Source organism: Rhinolophus hipposideros (assembly GCF_964194185.1).
Source record: "Rhinolophus hipposideros genome assembly, chromosome: 21".
NCBI lineage: Eukaryota > Metazoa > Chordata > Mammalia > Chiroptera > Rhinolophidae > Rhinolophus > Rhinolophus hipposideros.
The window spans coordinates 18,738,204-18,756,084 of NC_138067.1; the positions used below are offsets into that span (position 1 = coordinate 18,738,204).

The following is a 17,881-nucleotide window of genomic DNA, read 5'->3' on the forward strand; positions in this document are numbered from 1 at the left end:
ACAAAGCTATTCCGTTTCAGGCAACCTTGGCTTGCATCATTTCTGGTGTTTTCTTCCAGTGCACCACAAGAGGGCAGATTTCATCATATTCTTGAGTTATACCAACAGTGGGTGGAGCTGCACTTCAGCAGTGTAAATGGGAAGTTAGAATATCATGCCAAAATTGTTTACCAAAGTGAATGAAACTCTAGGCTTACAGTTTTATCCCAAAAGGGACCATGGGACCAAAACATCTTTAAAAGGAAAGCTGTCGGTTTAGTAATGATACAGAAAAAACCTGCATGGAAGGCTGTTTTTAAGTATTGGGGATACTATTTCCTTTCTTTTTTAAAAAAAACATTTTTTTGTTTTGTGTTTTTCCCCCCTCGTGTTTCTTCCTCCCCCCTGCCACCACTCCGGTTCAAGCTGTTGTTTCTCAGTCTAGTTGTGTAGGACACCGCTCCCTGGCCCACGCTGGTATTAGGAGCCTTGTGCTCCCACCGGCTGAGGCAATCGGTTGCTGGTCATCGGTGGGCTGCAGCGGCTCATGGCAGTTCTTGCTGGCTACCGGCCATGAGACACACGGTAGCCCACAGCAGCACACGGCAGCGCATGGCAGCTCGTGCCAACCTCCGGCTGCTCACGGCAGCCCAGCTTGAGGGAGAGCTGTTGTTCACAATATTAGCTATAGAGGGCACAGCTCACTGGCCCATGTGGGACTCGAACCGGCAACCTTGGTGTTAGAAGCACGGCGCTCCAACCACCTGAGCCACCAGGCCAGCCCTATTTCCTTTCTTGAATTCATTCACTGTAGCAGATGTATATAGATGTGTTGTTTTATTTCTGCAGACATTAAATCAGAAGATTGAGGTAAAGACTTTTATTAGCTTTTCATTTCAAGGTATGTGTGTACTGTATACAAACAACAAAGTTAAAAAAGTAACACTCATTTAGGCATATTAGTCACTGTATAGTAATTAAAACCAACATATATCACAAACAAGCACAGCTTACTAACTACAAGTCCCTTAGGTCAGACGAGCTCAAGTCATTTTATTCTCTGGGCAATTCTCTTCTGCCACAAACCACAGAGAAGTAGTTAAACGTAGTTAAAAGAAAAGAAGTAGTTAAAAATAGATCGTTGAAGAAGGAGTAGGATGCTTTCTAGCCAGATTTAGCCCTAAAAATGTATCCCTAAAAGGAGGAATTACGTCATGTAGAGGACTTTGGAGAATATTGCCTGGCTTCTTTCTATACCTTTCCCTGCTTTACATCTTACGTGGCTCTTGAGCTGAATCAGATTTTGCCATGATGGCAATTGTAAAAATCAATTATGTTTAATAAAACTATCCAAAAATGTATGACTGCAGTCTTTTCTTTCTCCTATTCATTCTTCATGGAAAAAGAAAAACAAATCTTAAAAACTAAAGCAAATCACAGAAGCCTGAAAAATAAACCTAGATTTAGCTACATTTTAGAAGGAAATCGAGTCTTGTGACTCTTATTCTCTGGCTTTGATCTGGTTGTCAGCCGGGATGGGCTTGCCCAAGTGATGGCCCACAGAAAGGCCAGATTTCTTGTTTTTTTGCTCTTCCTGCACCTCCTTTTTCATTAAGAATCCAGCCTGGAAGTTTAGGTCAAAGAAACTACTTGGAACAAAATAGAGTGGAGTCTCATCCCAGATATTCTCCAGGCGTTTCTTCCATCCTTCCAGGATCTGAATTCGGGCATCTGCGGGAATGTGCCCAACACTATATGTCAGTTGAGGTTCCAAGACTTGGAAGCCACAGAAATGCAGAGTGCCACTCTGGGGATACACACAAAAGACACATGTGAGTCACAGAGCAAACCCTGTACAGCTCATACCATCTGCAAACAACAGCAGTTCATTGGGGCTTCACAGTAAGGCACTGGTACAGAGGTCTGAGGCACTCTGGAGAATCTGCTCAGAGCTGTACTCTCTCACCGTCTCTCTCCAGACCTGGTTGTTACCTAGCTTAGCCTATTCAATTCTGTTCTTCGTACGAATAAAACCTTGAAACTGTGCCAGCCAGTCGGGCATCCTCTGCCAAAGGTGCCAGGAGTTCTGTTACCTAGGGGAGTTTCAGCTTCTTGGCAGCTGACTCTCTTACCAAGGCAAGCAGATGTGCATTTCTCTGCCTCCCCATATAACTAGGTGAGTCTTACTGTTTATTCTCCAATATTTATATTAATTCAGTATTATAGGTGGCGACCTCATTTGTTCTCTCTCCAACCCTCTTCCTTAGAAAAGATTATCTTGAAAGTCCAGCAACCACCAAAAAGCATACATCAGACTTCAGTTTTATTAGCTGAACTAAATCATTTCCTAAATTTGGGGGAACTGATATCTGTGAGGCTGTAGCAGCAACTTGGAGAATGACAGGATTGGACAGAGATGTCAGTTATCTAGAAAGAATCAGACCACGTAGCTACACATATCTAGGGGTTACCTGCCCCAGTCCTTGGTCAGGAGAAAGTGGCATGTGGACACGTACACACAGGTTATTCTGTAAGCACAGGAGCCTGAGAACACAGGTAAGTCTTAAAAGGAAGCTCTCTGTAGTTCTCAGTCGTTACTAGGCTTTCACCTCAGGTCTGTTTTCAGTTGCTATCTTGAGGATTTGGAACCCCACCGAAATCTCAACTTATTAATCCCCCAGGAAGTTCACTGAAAATGAGGTACCTGAATTGGCCAGAGAATGACATTCATGTCCCCGTGGATACCCTGCAGAGAGTACATGGAGCCGCTGCCACCAGTGGTGATGGAGAGCACTGCCTTCTTATTCTGTAAAAGAAAAGTCATTACCCTCCACGCTCTGTGGTAGCAGGAAGCTAATGACACAGCCCCAGGGAAAAGAGCACACACTCCACCCATCTGTTTCTGCTACTTCATATATTGGCCACACAGGGTGACTCTGCAGAAGTACCAGCCTGAAAGATGGTACAACAGACAGGTAAGCAGGGGCCAGCCAAGGATTCCACACTCTTGGGCATGGTAAACCAGGTGAAGGTTGTCATGGAAATGCAAACCCAGGGTTGACTGCTGGTGCCTAGGTGGAGTTATTGTTTATTGTTTTATTCTGTCTCCCCATAGCGCTAGGCATGTATTTAGGCATATAATCTAGAAGGTCTCAGAAAGTTTCTCGTGTAGTATTTGGGTCCCTGGAAAATGAAGACAGACTGTTTCTTTTTACTATGGAAAATTTCAAACATGCAGAGAAAATGGTACAGTTGATCCTTGAACAATGCAGGGGTTAGGGGCACCCTCCTCCCCACGCATAGTTGAAAATCCACGTATAACTTTTGACTCCCCAGAATTGAACTGCTGACAGCCTACTGTTGACCAGAAGACTTACTGATAACATAAACAGTCAATTAACACATTTTGTATGTTACATGTATTATGTACTATGTTCTTACAATAAAGGAAGCTACAGAAGAGAAAACGTTAAGAAAATACACTTAACAGTATTTATTGAAAATATCCACATATAGGTGGACCCGTGCAGTTCAAACCTATGTTGTTCCAGGGTCACCTGTATCATGAGGCATCCACCACCCAGCTCCAACTCGCAGTATTTTGCCGTTCCAGTTTATCTAATCCCTTTGCCCCCTTTTTTTCCTGGAGTATTTTAAAGCAAATCCTAAACAACGTGTCAAAATATCTATTTAAACTTTATTATGCATCTCTCCCAAAGGGACCTGGAACCTGATCTTAGTATCTAATTGTGCTCGAAACTCTGCCTCACACAGAATCCACCCAGAACCCAGCTAGAAAAAGCAGAACCGTCCACCTACCCGAAAAGGGCCCTTGTCATACATGGCAGCATACGTATAAGCAAACTCCCCGATAAGCACTCGCTCAAACCAGCCTTTGAGGATAGCAGGAGTTCCAAACCACTGCAGTGGGAACTGTGGGACAGATGACAATGGGGTCAGATCAGGAACAGCCCCTGCACAGGAGAAGGCTCAGGTCTTAGCTGTTGCCCATGACCTTCCCAAGAGGCAAACCTTTCTTCAGACTTTTGTCATTCCTTCTGGAGGAGTTACACTGTTTCCCTGAAAATAAGACCTAGCTGGACCGTCAGCTCTACTGCGTCTTTTGGAGCAAAAGTTAATATAAGACCCGGTATTATTTTATTTTATAATATTATATTGTATTATTATATGATGTCATGCTGCACTTTTGAAGTAATTACCTTTGTTTATAGAGAATGCAGTAAAGGGGGTAAGTGATTTTCTAAGATCACATACATAGCTAATTAGCTGACAGGTCCAGGACAATAAGAATTCAAATTTCCCAACACCCCTTCTGATGTCCTACCACACCTGAAAAATCACAAGGTCTGCAGCTTCCAGCTTCTTTTGTTCGGCCACAATATCTGGGCTCAGACGGCCGTCTTTATAAGCTTGAACGGACTCGGCAGGATACTTAAAATTCTCAGGGTCCTTCAGTTTACCTGCAGAGAGGAAAAAGAGAGGCTGAGGCCATGGGTCCGAGGCAGGGCCAGAGAACCCACCAGCGAGAAGTTCCGCAAGGACCTAATTAAAGTGGGGAGCTGCTCCTACCTGTGATGTCCTTTCTGGAGATGAGAGGATTGAAGTTCATGGCATACAGGTCCGACACAGTGACCTCCCATCCTTTTCTCTTCAAAGCCTCTACAGCAGCCTCCTTCATGGCATAGTTGAAGGACGTCCTCTCTTCATGAGCCAGTACAATCAGCGCTTTTCTGGCTATTTAGACACACACACAGCATATGGAGAATATCAGTTCCCAAACAGCAAAGCTTCAGCTACGGGGGAGCTCAGGTGGGATCTACAAGGGAAGAGCTGGCTTTGTTAGACATCAGGTCATGCAACCCAGCCATTGCAGCCGGAAATAGATATTTTTTCTTAAAAGTACCAAAGGAGGCATTTTAACTCAGTGGGGAAACGGTGGCTAATTTAATCAATGGTTTTGTCATACTTAATCAGCCATCTGCATGAAAATAAAATTACCCCTTAGAAAACTAACATAAGGTGTTAGAAGTCAGTATAGTGGTTACCCTTGTCGGGGTAGCATAGGGCACAGGAGGGGTGCCCCCTTTTGGGGTGCTGGTTATGATCTATGTCTTGATCTGGGTGGTGATCGCGTAAGTGTGTGCTTAGCTTGTGAAAATTCACTTAAAACTTGTACACTTTTCCGTGTGTCTATTGTAATCAATAAAATTTTTGTTTTTAACTATCCACTAACACCACATATAGCAATAGTTTTACTAGCAGATTAAAGATCTAAATTATAAAAAAAGTAAACTATTAGGATAGTATGGGAGGAAAGGGAGAATTTGTATAACCTCAGGATAAAGAACACTTTTAAAGAAAGACTAGAGATTCAGAAATCATGAAGGAAAAGCTTGACAGATAAAGCCACATAAAAATAAAAACATTTGTGTTTCCTAAAAGGCAACATAAACAGAGACAAAAGACAATCAGCTAGGAGACGATATCCCCACCTCTTACCACAAAGAGTTAAAATCCCAAAGAATGCCTACAAATAATTAGAAGACAGATGATGCAACAGAAAAGCAAGTCAAGGATATGAACACACTTCACGGAGGAGAAAATGCAAACGACAAAAAGTGAGGGGGTGCCCCACCTGGCCTGTCAGAGAAAGCAAATTAAAATGAAATGTTATTTACCTATCAGATTGGAAAACAATTTAAGACATCAAGTGCTACCAAGATTGCAGGAAAACTGACACATTGCCAGTGGGAATATAAATTGCCTCAACTTCAGGGAAAATAATCAGGCTGAATTTCTTAAAATGTTACAGGCACATAAATCTTTGCTCTAGCTGTCCAACCTGAGGGAATCTGTTCTGTAGACTAAAAGCGTCAGGATATAAGGACGTATGAGCAAGGATGTGGAATGTACCATTCTTTTCACTGGCAAACATTAGATACAAGCCAATTGTCTATTAATGGGGGCATTTGAATAAATTATGATATTGTACATACTACAGAATATTATGCTATTAACAATGAGTTAACTATATACAGTGACCCAGAAAGTTATCTATGATATATTGTTAATGGATAAAATGAAGTGAATGTGACTCCATTTTTATAAAAAACAAAGAAAGTACATATATGTAGGTAGATTTGCAGTATAGTTGTAAGGGGGAAAAGCATGTGGAATGATCATATGAAACTATTAAGAGTTTTCTTAGATAAGTCAGAGATGGCAAGAGGGTAGAGGCAGGAAAGATGAACTTTTTCTTGGACCTCCTCGCTATTAATAAAGTTGTTAGAATAAGCATACTTTACTTTCTCAATAACAGCATGTAATGGGTGCTCAGCATGTGCTAGGCAGAGCTCTAAGTGCTTTGTATTCCTTTTCAATTGTCATGGCAACCCTATGAGACAGATGCAATTAATCTCCCCGTATTATGGATGAGAAAAGTGAGGCACAGAAAAGTTAAGCAAGTTACTACCTAAATTTACATAGTAAGCCGTGAAGCTGGAATAACTTAAAAATATACAGACGTAGGTACGTCCACGCCACAATGTGGAAGGAGTGCCCGAGACAGCAAGCTAACCACCACCATTTCTCCTACTAATTGGTGACACTGTTTCCTGCCTTGCTAACTTTTAACAGGAGTCACTGGGTTGAGCTGGAAGAGAAAGCACCTGCAACTTTTTTGTCTTGTTTGAAGAAAATTAGAAAGGCACATTTACCGTGTTTTCCCGAAAATAAGACCAGGTCTTATATTAATTTTTGCTCCAAAAGACAAATTAGGGCTTATGTTCAGGGGATGTCATGCTGAAAAATCATGCTAGGGATTACTTTCCGGTTAGGTCTTATTTTCGGGGAAACACGGTAAATGTGCCTTCATTTCTCTGCCGGCCTTAACCACACCTGGCAGAGGCAGCTCCTAGTAGGTTAAATTCAGCCAGGTGGAAGCTTCAGGCCCCTCCCTACACACCAAAGAGAGGATTTCCAAGCTTGGTCCTAGCGTTTCTGACTCTGTAAACTCTGATTTGGTGGAATGTAAGTTTGATGAGGATTTCAATACTAGAGAAGCAATGTATCTGCTTCAGAAAGGCCTGGGAAGAGGGAAAGCAATTCCTGAGGCTGTCTCAACAAATGCCTACCGCCTTTCTTAGCAACTTAAGGACTTAACAGTCCTGGAAGAAAGGTGAGTACAGTAAGCTCTGACATGCATTTGCTTTGTGATCTACTCTCGCATTAGTTATATCAGTGTTTGCTGAATATGCTTTATCAATTTTTATTCTCTTGGCTTACTTGTTATCATTTACTTCTCACCAATATTAACAAGCATTTCCTAAGTAGTAAAACATAAAGGTGCTTCCCAGAGAATGAGAAAGTTCTGATAGCTATGCCTTGCTTTCAAGGAGCTCACCATCTACTAGCTATAGGCATGCCTATTAACCAGAGAGAGAGAGAGAGAGAGAGAGAGAGAGAGAGAGAGAGAGGGAGAGAGACAGAGAGAGACAGAGAGACAGAGACAGAGACAGAGACACAGAGACAGAGACAGAGACAGAGAGACAGAGAAAGAGACATAGAGACAGAGACAGAGAGACAGAGAGAGAGACAGAGAGACAGAGACAGAGAGAGACAGAGAGAGAGAGATAAAAGAGACGAGACACAAACAGAAAGAATATATTTGGAAGAAAAACAACCAACAAAGTCTAATATCCAGAATATATTGATTCCTAAAAACAACCCAGTATAAAAATGGTCAATGGTTATGACTAGGCAATTAACAGAGCATTCACTTGCAATTACCTGACAGTCATGCTTATTTGCCAGAGGTAAGGGATAAATCAGAGTTATTACCCAACCTAATACCCTGAGTCACTCATTTCTGGGTCATTTTTTTATGGACAAACCTGAGTTTTTCAGACTTGGAGGGTTCAGTTTCCCTTTGTGCCACTTAATGAGCTACGTGACAAGTTAAACTTTCTCAGACTTTACCTGAAAAGAGGAGGTAGACACATACACAAATAACTAATGGCATTAGCCTGATAGGAAGGAGAGGCAAGGGACAAAGTCCCGCAGAGGAAAACTGTTTACTTTAGGGCTGGCCATTGAGGAAAAACCTTCTGAAGGAGCTGCCACTGGAACTGAATCTTGAAAGACAAATGAGATTATCAGTACCTATAGTTTAAGATTCTTTTCTGCATCTGATGCGTGTCATTTACTTATCTGATAGAAGTGACCATATCCAATACGTGAACACATTTTGTTCAAGTTTGTCTCCCGGCACTGGGTTACTTTCAGATCTCAGTCACGAAAGCCCCCATTCCTTCCCCACCATTCTATGTCTTCTATTTCCACCCCAAGTCCACACCAGCCAACTTTTCTTTCTGTCCTTGAAGTGCTCATGTTCTCTCTAGCCCATCCTCCCCGCCTCTCTGCCATGGTGTTTATTGAACACGTACTATACACAGGCTGCACTCTGGGCCTTTGCGCTATGCCAAACATAAAGCTTTCTCTTTGCGGAAAGTACATTCTGGTGGCTGAAGCATCCTGACTGTCCTTTGGGAGTTGACCTATGTCCTCCTCTGCTGTGCTGACATTCTTACAATTCTCAGGCCAGTCTGGAACCAGGAGTTTTCACTCGTCTTCCAGATCAAACTCTACTCTGTCAACCTGCAGTTTCATTGATGACCAACATAGAACATAACGACAAAAAAAGATAAAGTTGGCAGAGAAAGAAAGGGATTGTGTGGTATATCGCTTTGATGTAAAGTGTGTCTACATATCTTTAACAGTAAAAGGTATATTTCCCACATGATTGTTTTGGCAGGAAGAATAAGAAACCAAGGAAAACCTGTTCAATATATAAGGGAAGGCCCTCGAATCCATTCCCTACACATCCTGCTTCTGCTCTCTGAGCTCACTAGATTCCTCAAGGAATGTGCGTGACAGACACATCTGTTAGTTGCAAACAAATGCTTTGGATGCTTTAGTTAACCTAAGATTTGGTTAGCTGGGTACAGTTAATACTACTTAAAGAAGTCCCAAATCTTCCCACTTTACCTCAATGCCCCTCCTTTATTTGATCTAAGTTACACATAAATACTGAACATTCTGTAGCTGTGTCTTTCCAGAAGGCAGAACTAGGTGCAGAGGGAAGGAAATCACAAAAGGGTTGAATTCTGCCCTCATTGAGGAAACAGCTTTCTAAACGTTAGGGCTGTCCAATCTCACTCAGAGTGAGGCTCTCTGGGAAACAGGGCTCTCGGCCCCTCCAGGTGTTGCAGCTGGTCGAGGATGTGTCAGAGGCCATTCACGCGTCAGATAAAGTTGTGGTGACCTCTATGGTCCCATCAGGTTTATGGCGGAGAGGGGAGGCTCTGTCCCTCGAAGTGGACCCAATAACCAGATCAGGTGTGCCCAATCCAAGGGCTACAATCGTAAAGGTCTCCTGGGCAGGCAGCCTGGGTCTGGGTCTAGACTGTCCAACAACTAGTGGGAGCAGCAGCTACGCCAGCTCCATCCGTCCAGATTGTTGTTTTACTGCAGAAGCTGGGAATCCACATTTCTAAGTGAAATCACTTACATTAATTTAAAATATTGGCAACTTATTCCAAAATGATTTAAATACTATAAAGCATGGGGCAGTGGGCCACATCAGTACAGTGGGCCAGATGTGGCCTTTGACGCCAGTTTCCGATCTGTTCTGCAGGGAGTCTTTTGCTTCGAAGGTCAAGTCTGCCCTAAACATCCACCTGAATTTGTCCGGGTGGGGTAGAAACAGGAGTTCCCCTATCCTGAGGCCTCGTCAGGGTTCATCCTGAGACCCTAATGCCTTCACTTTTCCCGTTTTGAGTCAAGGAAGAAAACGGCGGAGCCCTTCCAGGCGCCTGCAGAGAGGGCTGGGGCTTGCGTGCTGGAAGGAGGGGCACTCACCAGCCATGGGTCCCGCGGTGAGCTGATCGGGACAACTGTGAGGGGCCGAGGTTTGGGGAGCCTTGCGGTGCTGCCCGCTGAGCTCTGGTGGCTTTATACCTGCCGGGCCCAGCTCGGCCCACAGGAGCCTGGTGGCCAGCAAAGGCGGGGCCGGCCACCCGAGCCCTGGGGCACAGGGCGGAGCTCGCTGGGGCTGCAGTTCCAAGAAGGAAGGGTTGTCTGGGGGCGTGGAATGGGTACACCCCAGACTTGGAATACAGGTTTCCTGTGAGGGTGAGAGGGCATCCCATGGATGGGGGTGGGGTGGGGGGACTGGGCTGAGAGGCATGCCCATCTGGACACTGTACCGAAACCACCTGAGGGCACAAGGACGAAGTTTCTGATGGAGCCCGGAGCGCCCAGCCCCGGGAAATTGCCTCCGCGCCGGATGGGGGAAAAAGAGGGGTGTGCGGAGGGCTGCAGTCCTTTATGCTTACATTCGCTGAGTCATTGTGACTCTGGATTTAGATATTGAGGGCCGAGGCGAACAAGTAGAGAGAAACGACGTGGCAGTCTTGTTCCCAGGAAAAGTGTGTTTTGTGGAGGGCGTGTGTGGCCCATAATCTGGGAACTAATTGGTTTTACCCCCCACGAGCTAGTCCAAGGCTGGTCCAGGGTTAGTGGAGGAGAGAGAGCAGTAACGGGAAAGCATTTAAGTAGCCAAAACAGATTACAGTTTAGTGGCTTCACACAAAGTCCTACTTAGGGCAACTGAACAGAACAGTAAAAAATTAAACCTCTACAAAGTAAAAGTTATAGTGAAGTCTTCATCCTACAGAACAGAAAGGAGACATACTGTCAAAAGGTGAGGAAAAAGAACTTTAAAGTGTAACCATCAGAAAAGTTACCAATGATAACTAAGAAATTTCAGAGGGAATGGACGTGGGAAATACACAAGGTCCTTAGGTTGAGGTACCTGGGGGACAAAATTTAAGCGAGTGCCAGAAAACTCAGTAATCAGGAAAAATAACTCTTTAATGTTTTTAAAAATCAATTTGCAGGAAAAAAGTCAGATAGACAAAATATAAAAATGTTAAATAAAGACAGGATGGGTAACAGTGCCAAGTCAAGCTATATTGAATCTAAAACAAAAGAAATCAGTTAATACTGATTATTTATTTATTACAAAACAAAATTCAGTTGAGTAAATTTTAAAGATCTTATTGGCTTTATTCAACAATTCATGAATCGAGCAGCATCCAACCTATCAAATAACAGGTAGAAAGGAGCTCATGCACTGCGGGGTGGGGGGGACAGATAAGGTAGTGATACTTGACAAAAAAGCTGGTTGATTATTGTAAGGTCTCTTTCCATTAGGGCATGACAGGGGTCTATCAGGCAGATTACCTAATTAGTGCTAATTGGGTGATTCCTGACTGGCTGGTTTAAGATTCCGGTTTCCGGGACCAGAAACTCTCATTAAGTCTCAATTTGGTGCTGTGGGGCTTCATAAGCGACTCCACTTTGGGCCTGCTGTCTTGTTTTTAACAATCACCCCCCTTTTGATCAGACTCTCAGCCTAAGACATGTGATTTAAAAACAACAACAAACAAACAAAGGAAGGCTTTAGCGCTCCTCTCAGCTATGCTCTGGTGTTCTCAAAATTTTTGCTGAATCTCTGTGATCTTCACAGGTCACAACATGGGTTCACATTCTTTAAGTCAGGCATTCTCTTTGATCCTTTTCCCATGTTCTAGTCTTAGGCAGATTATTTGCTTGGTGATTACTGGCTGCAAATATGCATTTAAAGCTTTTAGGGAACTAGGGAAACTGCTATGATTATTATAAGCAGGATAATTCCCAGTGTCTGGAGTACACTTTGGAACCATGCTCCTCAAGACCCAAAGCAATCAGAATTAAATAAGTCAAAGAACGACTCCATTGAAGGAGTCACTTTTAAAAGTTACCTGGCTTTTCATTCTCCCTGCCTTTCCAGTATCCCTGCCAGGACCCCTTTGGTCCTAGGGAACCATAGATCTACTTTCTGTCTCTATGGATTTACCCATTCTGGGCATCTCACGTAAATGGTATCATACATTATGTGGTTTTTTGTGACTGTCTTCTTTCACTTAGCATCATGTTTTCAAGGTTCATCCATGTTGCAGCAAGTATATAAGTACTTTGTTCCTTTTTATGACCAAATAATATTCCATTGTATGGATAAACCACATTTTATTTATCCACTCATCAGATTATGGATATTTGGGTTGTTTCTACTTTGGGATATTATGAATAATGCTACTATGAAGATATGTATACAAGTGTTTGTGTGCACCTATGTTTTCATTCCTCTTAGGCATATACCTAGGAATAGAATTGCTAGTAACTATGTTTAACAATTGAGAAACTGCCAAACTATTTTCCAAGGCAGCTGCACCATTTTACATTCCTATCAGCAATGTATGAAGGTTATAATTTCTCCTCACCAACACTTGTTATTGTCTGTCTTATTTATTACGGCCATCCTAGTGTGTGCGAAGTGGTATCTTTTTTGTGGTTTTGAACTGTATTTCCCTAATGACTAGTGATATTGAACAAGTTTTCATGTAATTGTTGGCCATTTATATATCTTCTTTGGAGAAGTGTTTATTCAAATCCTTTGCACATTTTTAAATCGGGTTGTCTTTCTATTATTGGGTTGTAAGAGTTCTTTATATAAGTTCCTTATCAGATATATGATTTGCAAATATTTTTTCCCATTCTTTGGGTTGTCTTTTCACTTTCTCAGTGGTGCCTTTGGAATCATCTAAGTTTTAAATTTTGATGAAGTCTAACTTACCAAACATTTCTTTATTGCTGGTGCTTCTGGTGTCATATTTAAGAAATTATTGCCTTAACCCAAAGTCATGAAGATTTATAGCTATTGTTTCTTCTGAGGATTTTATAGTTTTAGGTCTTATATTTAGGTCCACGATCTGCTTTGAAGTAATTTTTGGTACCGTGTGAGGTAGGGAATGAAATTATCATTTTACAGATAAGGAAACTGTGACCTGTCCACAGCTTTATAGTTAGTCAATGATGTAGTCCAGATGGAGACCCTCGGACTCCAGAGCCAGCTCTCAGCCCCTATTTGCTATCAGAACTATGGAGCCTAGCTCCAGGTCAGTTGCTAATGCTCTTCTCTCTGAGCCTTGGTTGCCTCATCTTTAAAACTGTGGGTTTAGACTGCATTGTCTTTTAGGTTCCTCCAGCTTTAATTTGCTGTCATTTTAAGATGGTGCAATTCCCATGGTCTTCTCTAAGCAGGCCTCTGTCCCAGGAGTATGTATGTGCCAGGCTTTGTGTGTCGACTGAAAACAGCATCCTCAAGGCCTCTTCCAAGTCTCCAGGGAGCAGGCCAGCACCATGGAGCTGTAGGAAACTCTGTTGATATCCTCTATTATATAGAAACAAAAAGTGCGGGTAGGAGAAGCCTCAGGAGTACTGTCCCCTCATCCCAGTGAAAGAACACAAACAGCCTCATTAGTCATCTGTACGGCACCACATCCACATGTGTGGCTGCTTTCTTTGCATGAGAAGTCCCCAAAGTCCCCTTGCTTTTCTCTGGGCTGTGGATGATGGACTAAGCACAACAGATCAGAGTCATGCTTGGGCCTGTCTGGGGACCGGGCATCTGTTGCCCTCCTTGGTTCCCATAGCTACCTGCCAAGTATCCCTGGAGGGAACAGGTCCATGGGTATTGGAGGAGAAATGTTTCTTCTACTGTAAACCTCATTCTGTCCTGTCCTCCTGTCTCACTGCCACGATCACTGTGGCCCTGGACACAGGCCGTTATGTTGGACTTCCTGCATCCCTGTGTGTTCTGCTGGAATTCTGTCATGTTAGCTATTCTGTCAAGTAGGTCATCCTCTGCGGGGCTTAGACCGCTCTGGTTAAACTGAAATCGCTCTTGAAATGGCATGCATTTGTTACAAAGAGATTTTTATCTGATACAGCAGAGCCAGGTTTGGTGCCAGGTCACAGAATTTAAGGTATAAAAGGTCCCCATTTTATGCCCTTATAAAACAAAATTTACCTTTTTATGAGTTGTTCTCTTATGTGTGTCTCACATGGGCCTGAGGACTTGAATTTGCCTGTGTCCTTTGATGGTAAGGCAAGCCCGGTTTGGGCATATGGATAAACAGAAACTCCCTACAGTTTGCTTTTTAACAATATTTACACCTTTCTAGTATGAGTTTTGTTTCTTTGCATGTAAGTTAAATAGATGGGTTGTCTGGAGGAATAGAGTTAAGTAAATGGGCTTGGGGATATGTGGATCATTGGTCTCGTGTGTGGCCATCACCTGGCTGACGTTACTATGATCAGGGAATTTCTGATTTGCAGTGTTCCTTGGGTTAGACTCGAGGCCACTGTGTCCTTCTCACCTTCTTGATGAAGTTCTCATCCGCTTCTCTTTGGGTGTTCTCATTCTTTCCAGCGTTAGATCACACTGGTGTTCGCTGTCTGAGCCTTAGCTCATCCCTCATCAATGGAAAGGAGCCCTGCAGCCCAGTGATCAGGGAACTAGGAGACCGTTCCCTCCCCTTCTGCATAGTAGAAGCTGTCAGCAGGGGAAAGAAAGCAATCATTTGGAAGTTTGTAAGCTTGTACAACTTCTAGTGCTGAAGACTAAAAAGCTGGACTCAACAATTTTCTATGCATGCATTTACAACCCCCTTTTTCATAATGCTCCTGTTCATGAGTGTGTTTCAAAGCCACATGTGTGCCTCTCTACGGTTGTGGTTGTCACTAGTGCTGTTCGCCAAATATTTCCAGCACCCGCCTTCCAGACTCAGGGATTGCATTTCCTGGTCCCTGGTGATTGGGTGGGGCCACAGGACTAGTTGTGGCCATTGAGCTATGAGCAGGATCCGTTTGAGTTTGGCTTTGTTGGGCAGCCTTTGGTCTAGAGATAATTGTTTCCCACCCGAGTCCTTGCCGTATGCCTATGAATTACGAAGTTTTCCAATCTGTTCGGTGGGAACACGAATCATTCCTGGCCTTGTGTAAGCTCCGAGGATTATTTCCTACACTTTTTTTAGGGGAGGGTGGGGTCAGAGATTTCTACCCCCAGCCTCTGGAAGCTCTCCACATGATGTGCTGATCAGTGCTTAGCTGAGGACCCCTGTGCAGCTCTCCAGAGCGTGCTCTCCCTCTGCAATGCTCTCTCCTCTCCAATACCGTCCCGTACATGAAGTCTAGCCATCTTGGCCTGTGGCTCTGGTGCTTTATAACTCAGGAAGACCTCCGAGCTCCCCCTCCTCCTTCTGGAGGTTCTCTCTAGACAATGAACTAGTGCAATTGTGGTGTTCACCTCCTTTGTTTCTCCCTCAGGGATCACCCTGCTGTACTGCCTGACCTCCAAAGCTTTCGAGGTCAGGCAGTATTTTATCTGGTTTTTAAGTTGTTTCAGGGGAGAGGGGAAACGTGAACCCCATTACTTCATCTAGGCCAGGGGTGCAACTGTATGACTTATGAAATCTTTTCTAAGTTTAAAAGACAGTCCTAAAGTTTTTCCACAACCAAGGTAGTATTTTGGCTCTGTCTTTAGTCACTGAAAATGGAGTTCATAAATCAGTTGGTAGAAAAAGGAGGCTTCACAGCCAGTGAACACTCTGACGCAGCAGGTGGTTATACCCACTACCTTTAAAAAAGTTAGTATGAAATGCCAAGTACGTGCAGCAATGAATGTATATTGAACACTGACTATGTTCCGGGCACTGTTCTATGTGGTGAGGGTAGAGCAGTGAACAAAATGAAGACCTGTGCCCACCGAGCTGACATTGTAACAGCGGGAGATAGACCATGTCGCCAATTCCTTTCCAAAAATTGCCACAGCAGCATTTTCAATCTCATCTGCTCTTCCAAAAGTCTTGACACTTCTTCCATCAAAATATGGATTCGAATTCCCCTTCCCTTTAATGTGGGCAAGATTTTGTAACTGCCTCAACCCACAGCATGCAGCAGGAATGATGCTGCAGGACTCCCAACAGTGGGTCACATGAAATTAGAGGACTCTGCCTAGGTCTCTCTCCGGCTGCTTGACCTTGGAAACCAGCAACCACGCTGTGAGCAGGCCCAAACTCTAGGAAGAGGGTAATGCAGTGTTATGGCTGACAGGTGCAGCTAAGGTCTCTGCCTACAGCCATTTGTCAACCACCAGACACTTGGGTGAATGAGTCTTCAGATAAATATAGCCCCCCAGATTTCAAGTCTTCCACCCACGCTGTCCTTGACCCACACAATCTGTATGCAAAATAAATGGCTGTTTTCCACCCCTAAGTTTTACACAGCCATAACTGGAAAAGCCACAAATGGTGATAGGAAGAAAATGAGAAGGGGTAGCGATGTGGTTTGGGCAGGGGTTGGCAAACTACAGTCCATGTGCCACATCTGGCCCACTGTTTTAATCAAGTTTTATCGGAACACTTAGTAATTGTGTCATCACAGACCTTTCTTTTATGTATTGTCTTGAGTTGCTTTTGTGCTGCAATGGCAGTTGAGTAGTTCCAAGAGACTTTTTCCTTTACAAAACATTTTTACCTGAAATGTTTCTTAATTTGAAGTAAACATAGAAAATGTTAAGACTTGACAAGGCTGGCTGCTGGGTACATGGGTGTTATATTATCCCTACTTTTCCGTGTGATAGAATGGACTATGATGAGGGGGAGAGAGGGCAAGGGCATGACTCTTACCAGGCTCTGGCCACTACTCACTTGTCCTCCATCCAGCATCCTGGCCTCTTGTTGTGTCACCCCATCACCCAGCACCCAAGTATGATGGTGGGTGGTGGGGTGACACAGTGTTCAGCGCATTTCCTATGATCTCAGCTGGTCCATCTGTTGCATAAAAGCACAGATGGACTAAGTTGAAAACACAAGCTGTAAGACTGGGCAAGTCATTTAACCTCTAATAGCCTAAGACTGGAGATAACAGCACTGGTAGTTCCTAAGTGTCCTATGGATTAAAGGGGCTAATGTACATTATGTACTTACCAGGGAACCTGTAATATGGTTACGTGCTTGAATTGGTAGTTTTTTATAATGAAGTACTAGGCAGCTGGCAAAAAGAATAAAATAGAGCTCTATGAGTTGACATGGAGTGATTTCCAGTGGGGGAAAATATAGTATATTACCGTTAGTGGAAGAAAAATGGAAATGTCACACACAGAGACACACACTTTTGCAAAAGAAAACATAAGGATAAATCAGAAACAAATGTATCCAGAGGTTAAGGGGAAATGGGAGGATAGGAAGTGACAACTAGCTCTCTGTGTACTCTTTTTGTTTTGACCTTACAAAGAACTAAGAAGCCTTGGACTCAGCAGGTTCATTTCCAAGTAATCAAGGTTAACATCACTTGTGCGCTGAGGACCTAACACCACTCACGTAGCATTCCTGCCCAGTGATAACCTCAATCGAATTATGACGACTGTCAAACCCAAGTGGAGGGACATTTGAAAAACCTGGCTTGTATTATTTAAAAACGTCAATTTCACAAAAAAGCAAAGGCTGAGAAACTTTAGAATTGGAGGAAATGCTACAAAGGGCAGTATTGGGACAATTTGGTAAAATTTGAATTGTATAATAGTAATGTATCAACGTTCCTGAATTTGATCATTGTACTGTGGTTACGTAAAAGAATATCCTTTTTCTAGGAGACACTGTGTGTCCTTGTAGGCACAGAAAGATCGGAGCAAATGAGGAGAAATGTTCATGGTGAATGGCTGTGTGGGAGTTCGCTCTACTGAACTTTTCTGAATGACTGAAATGTTTTCAACTTAAAAAAGAGAAAATGGTAGCTCACAGTTTTATTACAACAAACCTACTATATACTATTTTCTCAAAAAAAGATCAATTTAAATGCTTGATCTTGGTGCTCACCCTGTTAGCCTTCAAATTACCTAAGACGCAAAACTTTGGCTTATTTAATGAAAACGCACAGA

General features: G+C 43.2%; 1 protein-coding gene across 3 annotated transcripts; it reads right to left on the reverse strand.

Moving 5' to 3' along the window:
- Positions 1-359: 359 nt before the first annotated feature.
- Positions 360-10,181, reverse strand: NQO1 (NAD(P)H quinone dehydrogenase 1). Of its 3 annotated transcripts, none has more exons than XM_081031823.1 (6): positions 9,919-10,181; positions 4,570-4,734; positions 4,330-4,460; positions 3,799-3,912; positions 2,684-2,785; positions 360-1,786 (listed from the first exon to the last, which is right to left on the reverse strand). In XM_081031823.1, the coding sequence occupies exons 1-6, from the start codon at positions 9,923-9,925 to the stop codon at positions 1,481-1,483; spliced, it is 825 nt and encodes a 274-aa protein (XP_080887949.1). In that variant the 5' UTR covers positions 9,926-10,181; the 3' UTR covers positions 360-1,480. The 3 variants fall into 3 exon arrangements, with proteins under 3 accessions (XP_080887949.1, XP_080887950.1, XP_080887951.1); XM_081031824.1 differs by having other exon boundaries at positions 847-1,786; positions 4,570-4,816; positions 9,919-10,031; XM_081031825.1 differs by lacking the exon at positions 3,799-3,912 and having other exon boundaries at positions 847-1,786; positions 9,919-10,029.
- Between the last annotated feature and the right edge of the window lie 7,700 nt (positions 10,182-17,881).